At 39.0% G+C, this 12,710-nt stretch overlaps 1 protein-coding gene across 6 annotated transcripts in view; it reads right to left on the reverse strand.

The window, feature by feature from the left end:
• The window catches only part of BLNK (B cell linker), an 89,655-nt gene that overhangs the window by 56,894 nt on the left and 20,051 nt on the right, over window positions 1–12,710 (reverse strand). For all 6 annotated transcript variants that reach the window (XM_058029098.1, XM_058029097.1, XM_058029100.1 and 3 more), the window contains exon 3: window positions 2,675–2,721. In XM_058029098.1, the coding sequence (XP_057885081.1) occupies window positions 2,675–2,721 (47 nt within the window). The remainder of the gene's footprint in view (window positions 1–2,674; window positions 2,722–12,710) is intronic.

Genomic DNA, 12,710 nt, shown 5'->3' on the forward strand with positions numbered 1-12,710 from the left:
CTGGATACAGTTATAAGTACCAATCTTATTTGCACAGCAAGACAGTGTGTTTGGAAGGGCCTTAAGTTCCAGGATTCTTGTATATCTGTGGTATAAGGTTGATTATGGTACCTGCACTCTCTTAAAAAGTGCTCCTGAATGTAGCTTGATGTTTTTCTATAGAGTGTTCTCCCTGGCATAAATGTTAGCACTGACTAAAGGGGCCCAGGACTGGAATCAGTGGGATGTTTGAAACTGCTCTCAGGGGAAGTATCTGGAAAGTGCAGTTGTACTGGCATTCTTGAGAGTGAGCTGGTTCAGTGCTTTGGGTGATCTCAGGCTTTCAGGGTGAGAGTTTATCAGCTGAGTCTGCTGTGTGGAGTGAAAAGTACAATGGTGCTTGTGCAGGAGGAAAGGCTTTAAGCAAAGCTCGAGATTTCAACATGCTGTTGGGATTGCTGCAAACATGTAAACCTGTGAGAGCAGTTTGTTGCACAACCCTGGCAGCTCCAGAGAGGGTTTGGACTAGTGACTCAGTGCTCTGCTGTCCTGTGTTTTAAAGCAGCGCCTCTCTTCTGATACAGTTTAGCAAGTGGGGAGGAAAATATTTCATTATTGAATTTCAGAGGTAGGGCAAGACACTAGTAGAGACTGCACCTTGGTAATTTCACCTTAACATCCAGTAGTTGCTCAGAAACAATCTAGGTACACCTGTGGCTTCAAGTGTAGGTGGGAACTAGTTTATATGGGGCTTTCATTAGGCTGTCAAAGCCAACATTGACACAGTAAACTCAAAAGAATATGGCAAGAAATTTCATGAGCAGTGTAGAGCAAACAATGTTTACTTAAGGGTATCAAAACAGAATTACTATGATAAACTCTTTCCAGATAAACCATTTTGTCTTTTTTGCCTAGACAATTTTTTTCCCCTTAGAGAACAAGCATGGTACTGGCTGGAGGGAAAAGAGCCTTGCATTAAGTTGTTGAAGGTGTTTGGTGCAGAGGGCAGGGAAGCACACCCAAGCATGGCTGCAGATTGCTCCTGGTATCTCTGTCATGAGATGTCCCAGCAGAATGGGGAATAACTCTGTGTTTTAGCTCAAAGAGCACTCACAGCCTTGTGGACTCAAAATCTTGTGGAAAACAAGAATATCAAGTGTTGAACTGGAATAGGAAAGGCAAAGAGCTTTTGCTGGTGGTCAGAGAGCTTAACTCCTGCCTGATGAATCCCCATGAAGAAACTTTCATCAAGGCAGAGACCTGAAGCTCTGGCCACAGCCAGGAGAAACACAGGATCTCAGTCCCACTGTGTCTGGCAATTATTAATTTTCTGTTTGTCTGTCCTCAGTGTCTTGGTCCATTGGGAATTACCTGCTGTGTGAACATGTTGGAACAGGCCAGCTGATCTGTGTTAGGTGTATCAATGTAGACTCAATGTCTCCAGTTAAACTGAGAGTGCTGGAAACTCAGGCAGTTTTTGCAATAGCCAGTAGTACGATGTAAGAGTAACACATTTTAGATTGGAAGTTGGTACTGAGGATATGACATCCACACTGTGCATTTAAGGAATTTTAATGCTTTGGACCGTGGAATTCAAATGGCAAAACACTTTTATTATTCCAATATACAATTTGAGGATTCAAAGCTTGAATGCTCACATCAATAGAAGTGCAACTCTTGGCCTAAGTTCAATGTTTGCCCCAATATTTTAGCAGATCAGATTCATGTATGTCAGAAACAGAAAATGTATCCTTGGTTGACTTTCTCTCTACATTTTCTCTCAAAATGATGTCCTGTTAGACTAAAGTGCTTTGCAAGAAAGTCCATTCATTTTTTTACTTACCTAGTAAATTATTAAATTAAACCCAGAAGAATATTTACCTATGCTCTCAATGAATTCCTATCAATAGGAATAGGAATTTATTGGGTAAAAATGCCTTCAAACTTATCCAGTTTCTTACCAATAGAGTGGAATTCAGAAAACAATTTGCAAATTGATCAATGTTTTCCCAGCTAGTGATGGAGGGGAAAACTACATGGAATAGTAACAACCATTAGGTGAAGAACAGCAACACATTATATTAAACTGATGTCTTCTTGGTTTCACTGGCTCATAGAGAAAATTCCCTAATATTATTTCTGTGTAGTACTACAAGAGAAATAATATGTTTGAACATTAAGGATATCCTTTGAAACAGACTTGATTTGTCACAAGTTATATGAAGGCATTTCTCATCTGTTATGTCTATATTTGCTTATTCAGTACTATATTTAAGTTCTATTTAAATTACTTTCAACATAGCACTTTGTTGAACTGATCGCTTAAATTAATCCCTAAGTAGCAGATGAAAATTTGACCTCAAACACAATACAAGCAAAGAGCCTTTATGTTCTGGAATAGGTTGAACTTGTACTTTTACTAATATCATGTTTGCCCCTTTCTGCTCTGAGGAAGAATAACATCCAGCATCTGCAGAGAGGTGCAGAAGAGACTTTCCCATCAGCTGATCTGAACCATAGCTCTTGTAAATATTCCAGGATCCTAATCCTGAGGAAGTCCCACCCTGTCAATGTTAAAGTTCACGTAATCAGGAGGTTTCAATTCTCATTTTTCCTGATTTATTAACAGAGCAACTGTCAGGGTAGAAGTGTATTAGTCATTCAATGGGGAAGTGGAAAATAATGAGAAACTTACGGCTGGTGCATTGTTTTGAATCTGCTCAGCTCATATTCTGATGCATTCTGAAAAGACAGAAAACAAGTTTTTTAAATTAAATGGAGATCATTTTAATCAAGAGCAATTCAAGAAGTGAAATACATGGTATTTTAAAAAATGAACAAAGGAAAGACCTGAAAAAACAGTTTTTAGTTCAGTAGCTACATGCTTGTCCCATCTTGGTTAATGCTTAACTTTTTGTTATTAGCCTGTTGTAACATTTCTAGAAAGCTGGTAGTAGAGACTACATTGCTAAACTGGAATTTTACCAGGCATGTGGCAGATTAAATTAGGTGGGTTAATGAATCATTCAATAAGCAAGCTATTTAATATGGTCACTTCATCACAGAATTTCTTTGTATTTTTTTCACTCAAATCAGCAGATTAGTATAACAATGGCTGAGTGGAAGATACTTTAACAATTGCTGGGATATTATTAACCTCATGTTTGCTCTCTTCTTGTTCTAAAGTTCTGCATGACTTCTCAACCCATGAAGAGCTGGTGATGAAAAAGAAATAGAATTTGTAGAGTACTACCTTGGCACAAAAAGTGCCCATTCTAATGCTGAACTAGCTAATGCAGGTACTGGAAAGAGTTTCCCCAAATGATTTCAATAGTTTGTGTAACTCTATATACCTCTCACCTCAATGTGAACAAGGAGTTCATGCAGTTCTTTTGATGTTCAAGCTAGTGCACAACTTGCAGGCAAACTTCTCAAGTCAGAGTTTTAAGTTAGTCTAAGTAAAACCTTTTTATATCTGTGGGTTTTTCTTTAGTGCAAAACTTCCAGTGCAGTCTCTGGATTGTACTAAGACCAGGGGTGGGATTGCACACTTTCAGTCAAGAAACCTAATGCTAAAATGCCCCCTTTTCCAGCATAGATTTCAGCAGAGGATAGGTCAGGCTGAAAACATGTCCATTTAATAGATGCAATTCTAACCCTCCACCTGTTTTTGTCTTGGGAAAAGCAAATTGATTTGTGTATTTCCTGACACTTTCTAGGTGTACCTATAGTGGATGTGAAATCTCTGAAACAGATACTTTCCAGTAAACTCAGTGATAGTGAGTTCACTGTGGTATGACTGGTGTTTGCCTAGATCTTTTTTCTGAATAATGTCCCAGCCATCAGTCCCAAACCAAGCTATTTTGCCTTTTCTCTCACCATCTCATCAGCATGATAGATGGGTTTGTATCAGGCATACCAGTGGAGACACTAATAAGTGAATGAGAGAAGATCAAGTGGAGGACATGCACATTCCCAGAGAAAACATATTTCCTCAGTCTATATTTCAATCCCAGTGAATCTCTGCATTTCTTTGACATATTTGTTGGGAAAATATGCCATTTCAGACAGTAGAGAAGCCCCTACATTTAATACTTAGCCTGTAATTATACTGTAACAAAAAGCAGCTGCATATCTACATGTAGTGGATATGGTAATTAGCAGATGATCCAGCAGATCTAGAAATCACCAAATTCCTGAGGAAATTTAAAGCTGCATTGAACTGTGTGATTGCCATTCAGGCCCATCTGGGCTCCTTTGGCTTCATCAGCTGTAGCAGTGATTCACCCAATTGCCTCTGCATATCAATGACCAGCAAGAGCAGGGCCATTTCCTCACCTCCTCTTGCACTTTGTAAGTAAGAAGAGGAGGCAGCTATGCTTTTTGTTGCAAAGGTTTGATTCTTGTTCACTCCCTTTTCTTTGCAAAATAGAGTATTTAAACCTTTACTTGTTTGTATAAAGATTGCTGGGGTATAAGGGCTTGATGATTTCAGGGAACTATCTTGTGTAAATTTCAGTCCTTCCAAGATGCTGTTTTTTGGAATGTGCTGCCTAAGCACAGCTGCCTTTCCACACAGGCAAGTGCTGTGTGTATGGTTAGATCAGGCACTTTTAGAACTTGCAGTGGAGCTTGGTAGAGAAGGAAGCTATGGATCTGAGCCATTCCCTTATTGAAGAATGTTTTATTGAGAGAATTTTAACCTATTTCTCCTCCCCAGGACAATCTTCAATGAAGGGATCAAGCAATGTGTCTCACTGAGGTTTGAGATGATTGAGATCTGTGAGTCCAGCTGAAAGCTTTTTCTTTTTTCCTTCTTCAGTAAAATGCATGATTGATTGAAACTAAGAACTACTGCTGCTCTTTAGCAGCAGAATTCTGGTCCTAGGAAAGAGTACAAAAATATCTTGCAAACCTCAACACTTTTGAAATTACATGGTAACTTCTGTAGGAAGATGACTAATGCTTCCAGGTTTTAATTAACCATTGCTTCTGTTGTTGCTCATGATATACATTGTTAGTGATTCATATTGGCATGAATGGAATAAGTTGCAAATGAGTATGATAAAGAAGAAGTTAAAGTCGTTTTTTTCCTGGAGGGATTTGTGTTGTCAAATCTACAATGAGAAAATAAAGGGACAGATTGTTCTTAAGGGTTTTTTTTTGTTTTGTTTTCTTTTTTTTTTTTGTTTGGTTGGTTTTTTGTGTGTGTTTGGTTTGTTTTTTGGGTTTTATGTTTACAATTTTATATTAAAGCGTAATTATAATGTAGAAAGCATATAAATATATATAGTATAAATATATAATATTAAAATATATAATATTAGAAATCAATAATTTAAAAATATATAATATATAATTTATAATTTAGTATATAAAAAAGAGCCCATCCTGCTGTAGGTACCTGCCACCATGGGTGCTGACAGAGAGGCTGCCTTGCATCAAAAGCAGAGAGCAGGGATGATCTGTACAGTCTGGAGCTGTGGGTGCACAGGGGGCTTTGTGGATTTTCACCTGGAGAGCTTTGGACTGGCTCATGCCCGTGGACTGTGCAGTGCATGCAGAGCAGTTTGGCGTGTCTGAGGTGCTCTGCTTCTGTGGAGGGAGCAGTGTGGGTGCAGGTGGCTCACATGCTGTGGCTGGGTGGGATTTAGGGCATTTTGCAGTCCTGGGGATGCCTGGTAGGAAGGCAAAGGGAATGGGGCAGAACGTAGCAACACAAAATGTAGCACATACAACACCCTCATCTGCTCCAGCCATGGCACTTTTCTAAGGAAGTCATGAACATTTCTGTCAGCAGCCATGGCACTGGATGTGTTTCGGATTCCATCTTTGCCTCGGAGGTTTTCTGCCATGCTTTTACATTGCTGAGACTGTGCAAAGAGATGGTTTCAATGCTGTATAATAAAGTTTTTGGATGTCTTTGGAGAAGATTGTTGATAGAGTTGATTGCATGATACAGTGTTTTCAACTCTGTTTTGAAGTTCATTGATGCACACCTTTCCCCTTCCTTGCTTTCCTCCCCTTGCTGGTAGGCAAGCACTTGTATGAGATGGTTATGGCTGCAGGTGCCAAGAATACCTTGAGCAGTCCAGGAGAGCTGTGAAGGATCAGTAGGAGCTTGAAAACATCATATTTTGATGTGAATGAGGGTGGGGGCATTCCTTTGACATTATGATAAACAAACAAAGTGTGTTGCTAGCTAAACTGTCAGTATCTGGACAGTACAGCTTCATGAAAGGCAACAGTCTTGTTATTACTTTGTAAAAATTCAGAGCTACATTCTGTAACTTTGCCAGTTCTGAGCTTTGGAGAGCTTTGTTGTTTTTTGTGGAGTATACATATATTTGACTGTAATAATGTATAATGAATTTGACTTCATCCCAGTTTTCTTCAATGATTTTTTTTTTGCACAAGGAAGTAAAGACAGATCTACTTGACAAAAAGCAATTCCATTTTGTGATAAAGTAAATGCATAATATAGAAGTTCTGTATTCAGTATGACCAAGTTTATTTTAAGGCTAGCTAATGAAAACTCCTCTTAAGAAAAACACCTGTAAAGAGCCCTTGTAGGAGATTGGAGGAATGTACAGCTATGTTTTGACTCTTGAGAGACAGAGATTTGAAGTATAAATAAAATCTATCTGCATTTAGGCAGTCAATATAACTGAAAATCTGAAAAGTCATAAAATTGTAATAAACCATATCAATGATATTCCTTATTATCTGGCATGGCAGCCTATCTGTAATTACTTTGGCATTTCTTAGTAAAAAAATGTAATGGCATTTCTTAGTAGAAGTGTCCTTATGGAATATAAAAATATCTCTGGGGAATAAAAGTAAGATTTCAGTGCTGGCCTCTAGAGACACAATCTGAGATATAGACTTTTGTCAGTGACATCTGGCAAAAACTGCCAGTGTCTCAGACTGAGCAAATCATGGAATAAATGCATAGCGGAGTTTTTTTTCTTTAATAAAGGAGAGCTATGCCCCGAGGGGCTGGGGAAGAAGTGGAGAGAAGGTAAATAAAATGTGAGACACTTCAAATTAAAGGTCAGTTCAGAAAGAATTGCATAATATAGAGCTGTTTCTATTGTGAATGGAGAATTACTATTTTTAAGGGAATTGGCCATTTTTAAGTGTGTAAAACTGACATCTAGTGGTAGCAATAGCACTTTGTGCAAAATGGCTTTACAGTGAGACCAGTCTGCAGAGCAGATTAACAGATTGTAACTATATTGCATACTAAAATTGCAGTACTTTGTACTTTAGCTGGGTTTTACAGAGCATTCAAACTAAATCTTGCTTCTTTTAGTAATATCTTGCTTGTATAATGCCAGGTTGTGAGTCATCTTTGTGTATGCATGGCCTCATGCTAGAGAACTGATGAACACATTCATTAGAGGAGAAAAGGTTGAAAGGGGCATGAGGGTTAAAAAAAAGAAGGTGACAGTAAGGGTTACAGAACTTCAGGGTCAATTGGGAAACTGTTTGGAGATACCATTCTTAGACCTCCAGTGAATGAACGGAATTCTGGCCTCAGAGCTGTGATGTGCTTCTCAGGTGTGGCATTACTCATGAGTGTAAGCTCCTCTGGGAGAGGAAGCAGGAATTTATGGCCAAAACTGAGATCTCACCTGAATTCAGGCAAGGCATGTGGGCTCTGAATCAATAAAGCACATAGACATGTGCTTAAATAATTCTCATTTTCATTTGCTAAATCATGGTTAATATATTAATTTCTAATTCACATTTTGGTTCAAAGGGCATTCAAAAATATTTTGCTTTTCTCTTTTGTCTGGCTTGTGTCTTTGAAGAAAAAAATCCCTTGGTAAAACTCTGCATGCCTGCCCCACTGAGACTTTAATTTATCTTTGCCTCCAGTGCCATTATATACATAATGAATAAATTACTAATAACAAGCAAAGATATGCAAAAATGAAATATCAATTATTTTTAAAAACATGGCTTAGGGGCACCATACCTACAGTCAAATGGTGCAATTTAAAATGAACATGGAAAAATATAAAAGCTTAATTCAAAGCTATCTCCCAGATTATAAAATGAAAGAGATCAGCATTAGAAGACTGGGTGAAGACAAAGACAAATCTGAAGGAAGAAGGAAAGGAAGTGTGCTTCAGTGAAATTGTGATTAGAAGTGGGAGGAAAAAATTCATAGATTATTTTTTCTGGGTTAGCAGTTTGTGGCAAGAATTATCAAACTATATTGATTTATTTCTGATTGTGTTTGTTTTACAGTTTTCTCATTTCATAATAATTGTTGCAAATATTTCAGAGATAAAAGATGTTGGTAGCATAATTCTAATTCAATGTGTGTTTGTGCAGTTGTGCAGTTTCAAGGCTGGAGTGAATCATATGCTGCCTCTACATTCCATTTCTGTTACTTTCAAAACATGGTGAATCATATTTGTTGAACACAAATGTTGACATTCTGCAGTGAGACTTGAGTCACAGTTATAGAAGTGGTATAAGAAACAGCAGCTGTCATTTCAGATAGGCGAGCCTGCTGCTTTAGTGGAAAGCAGAGCTGAGCAGCAATCCTGTTTGCTGCAGAGCTCCTCTCTAAGGATGAGATTGGTTGTTAACACTTGTGCCAGCCAGAGCTGGGAGATGCAATCTTGTCTGTCCTGAACCTGGTAATCCACTGCAGGTGCTTAAGAGCCCTAATAAGCTTCTGACCTTTTGGGTCTGAGTGGGAGCTGTTGCAATGACATGAGGCCAATTGCTGTGTGCAAAGTCACTCTGACTTTGTCTGCACTCCCTGGGGCTGCTTCTTACCTCTGGGACCTTTCCAAAGTTGTGGAAGCATGCTAGTGGCGCCAGAATTGTTAATATACATGAGATCTCTAAGATTTCAGAGCAGGTGCCTCTGTGTTTGGTTTATATAAAACCTTTCATAGTACAAATGTAGTTGTGTTGCTGGCAGTGGTGGTAGCAAGGGAATATATTCAGGATGTGCTTGTTGTAAATAGGACTGCTGAGATTGGGTTTCTTGGGCTGCTGTGGATTTGTCATCCCTCATGGAGTGCTGCTGTTATTTTTTTCCTCAGGCATGCTTTTAGTTAAAAACCTGCCAATCTAATACTGTGTTACTAAGAGTTGTGTTCAACATGTAATGGGAGTTTGAGATCTAGATGTTTCCCTTACTGGAAGGAACAGTAGAGTACTCTGCATCCTTTAGGGCAGCTGGAATTTATTACATTGATGGAGACTGTGGTATTGCTGCTCTAACACTTCAAATTAAAACCAAGGGGGTTTTGGAATTATTTGGTGAAGTGAAATATGCATTGAGCTGTATGGCTCTGAGGATTCTGTACTGCCTCACTTATCACATTTTTTAGCTGTTGAGATCGTAGAAATCTGTTTTTTGCTTGACTGAAAGATGTTTTCTTTCAACACTAGCTCAGTGGACCCCTGTGGTTTGCATTGTTCTGATACTATTGTTCTGGTACTATTACAGTAGTACCATCTCACGTTAAGAGCTCAGTGAAACCTTAAACTAGTTGACCCTTTATTGCTGTATGTGCCATGAGTGGGTTCACCTATGATTTATTTGTTTATGACCTAGTGTTTCTATCCTGTTGTATACCCCAGGAGCTGTTTGCTCAGGCTTGACTGTCCAAGACTTTTTGAACCTGTTTTACTCAATCTCATGTGTGGAATGAATGGTTCTTCTCCTTGACAGCTGGCTGCAGAAATAGCCTTGTTCTAAGACAGACAGTAAGGTTTGATTTGCAATATAAATCTATTTATATAGTGCATTCAATGGGAAAGGTCATGTTATCTTTCCTAGAACATGATGTCCCCATTAGTGTTAGGCTGACCTGATGGAGAGATGAGAGGTTTCCAAGGTTCTTTCAAAAATTATGCTATCTTCCTCACTGACAGTGTAATGTTCTGTGGGCTGAGCTCTGTCTGTATTTGCATGTCCTTATTGAAAGGACATTTACTGGAACACAGAAAATAAAACCACTTCCCAAATCTTTGCAGTAATGCACCCAATATATGCTTAAGCAAATTGAGTTTTAGTGTTTGAAAGAGGAAGGAAGTTACCACATATAGAAATAACTGTGTCCACCAGAAATTTAGCCTCAGCAAAAAAGCAGCAGAGCCTCTGCTGATGTAGGCTGCAAGATTAGGAAGTCTGACTTCTTTTTATGAGAAGAAGAGAATTCTAAAGGGCCAGCTGAAATTCTTCTAGTAGAACAATTTATCTCTAAAAATATATTCATCAATTAAACTTCATCAATTAAAACAAGTTGTTTTTCAGGGTTTCTTTTACTTCATTGATGATTAAGACTATTAAAAAATTGGTGAAGTTGAATAAATTAATCTTCATGTTTTTTTTAAAAAAGGTAAAAGACCCAAATGAGACATGTAAGCATTACTGCCTTAGTGATTCCAAGGCACTTTATTTTTACTTTTATGGGAAGTTTGCAACTGTTCCTTCTGAATCAGAGCAGAGGGAAATACTGAAGTGTCAAAAGCTCCATTTTTGTCCACATCTAAGAATTGAGGCCTGGAAAATATTTCTAGTCTGTAGTCAAAATACCAGTCACCTGAGAACAGGATATGCTGCAGGAATGTCCTCAGTACAGGGAGTCCTGCTGGAAGCAGACCTGGTGCTTTAAGAACAGACTTTTCCTCAGGACTCAGCCCAAGGTGAGTGCAGTAAGCTGTTGACCCAGTTTAATGGTGACATACAGCAGAATTGACACTGTCAGCCTCCGTTAATAATCTTGCTTTTGTCAGGGCTGAAGCAGGTCTGAGGCCAGCTGCTGCTTCCAGCAGTTACCTGAGTGCTGTTCCAGTAACTGCATGCAGGTGGTTTCAGTCAAGTGGTGCCCTTCAGTGTCTGGTTTATGCTGTGAAAACAAAGACTGTCCCTTGGCTGGGTGATTATGCACAGTTTCTTTCTAGTTCATATTTCCTATTAAACAAAAGACTGTCCCTTGGCTGGGTGATTCTGCACAGTTTCTTTGTAGTTCATATTTCCTATTAAACAATCTGGTTTAGCTATTTGTTATTTCCTTAATTGAACAGACATCTCTGCAGGTATGAAAAAGTCCCTTCAGTTCTTCTAATTTGCTTACTGAGGGAATGGAAGGAGGCAAGAGCTGAAATGACTGTGGTGGTGGTATTTTCAGTATTTGAATATTGAGTTAGTAGGAAGAGTAATGTCAGTAAACAAAGGCTGAGGCTGAGTTGGTGGAAGATGCTCTGTGCATTGCACTGAAATACAAAACTCAGTTTTCTGAGTGCTGACTGTTTCACATCCTGCTCTCATGAGGGACACTGAAAATGACCAGGAAATTGCCTATCAGGAATCAATTCTCAGGTCACTGGTAGCTGAGACTGGCAAGGACTCTACTTTCTTAGGGAAAGTTAAGTCATAATCTTAGTTAACTGCTGCTGTACAAGCCAAGTAACTAAATATGGAGCTCCCCAGGTGTGTCAGGCTGTGGAGACTGTGGGATCCGTCTTGGAGAATCCCAGGCAGTGTGTGACATTGGACCTTCAGCTCTCCCCTGCTGGCCAGGGGCCTGGGAACTGTGCAGATGTGCTCCCTGCTGACACTGCCTGCACAATCTGCTGCCTTCTGCTTTCCTGAATCTAGACAAAAACAATTACAACAAGAACTGCTGGGAAACAGCTGAGACAAAAAAAGCTGTAGAGAAGGAGTATGAGAATCATCTTACCACTCAGAGCAAATACTATGGCAGAAGCTGTCAGCAACAGTTAAGCTGTAACAGCAGTCTTAAAAGCAAAATCTATGTGTTCTTGAAAGATTGAGAGAACATCTGCATAATTATAAGCACATTACATTTCATCAAGGGAACTAGGAGTAGCAAATCTTAATTATAAGAATAAATACTCTTACAGAATCAAGAAACCAAATGTGGCTTAGTACATGCTTGTCTACCCTAAACACTTTGATAGCTGCCTGTCTTCTCTTTGGAAAAAAAACCACCTCATAAGCTCCTTGAGCATCTATATTGAAGAAACAATTTCAAATACCCACACAGAAATGTGCTGGCCTATTTGACTTGGAAAGTATTCCCTGGATAGTGGAATAGATTTGCTGTACCTACTTTGATACCGGTTTAGGTTTTTGAGGTAGTACTTGAGTTCCACTGTTTAGATTTGAATAATTGCAACGGTTATAGCTGTATATGGTTATAGCTGTATATGTATATATAATCACAATGGTTACAGCTGTCCTGTATAGATACTCTTTAATTCACACAGTCATGAGTATGTCATGTATTTATATCTGTAGGCATCTTGAAAATGAGAACCAGATTTGCTTGATTCACATTACCTCAGCCACAGCAAGCAACATCATTAATAGTGAGTAATCACTGACTTCAACAGCAAGATCACGACTGCTGCATTTCAATGGCTGAAATAACTTTGTGAAAAGTTCAGCCTTAAGTGCTGGCTGGCAGTCATTGCAAGTAGGACAAAACACCACAAAATAGTGATAATTTAGGTAAGCAGCAGAGGTATCAGGACTGAGCATGATTAAGACCTGTTGCTGTGAAGCACACACAGGTTAGACCTTATGCCCGGTCTAAGCTGCTGCACAAACTCAGCCTTAACAACTCTTGTGTGTGGAAAAGACTGTCTGCCAACAGTGAATGCAATATGTGGCCCTGGCTCAAACAGGAGAAACTGTTTCTGCCCCTGGAAAAAACAACTAAACATGC

Source organism: Melospiza georgiana, chromosome 8 (genome assembly GCF_028018845.1).
Source record: "Melospiza georgiana isolate bMelGeo1 chromosome 8, bMelGeo1.pri, whole genome shotgun sequence".
NCBI lineage: Eukaryota > Metazoa > Chordata > Aves > Passeriformes > Passerellidae > Melospiza > Melospiza georgiana.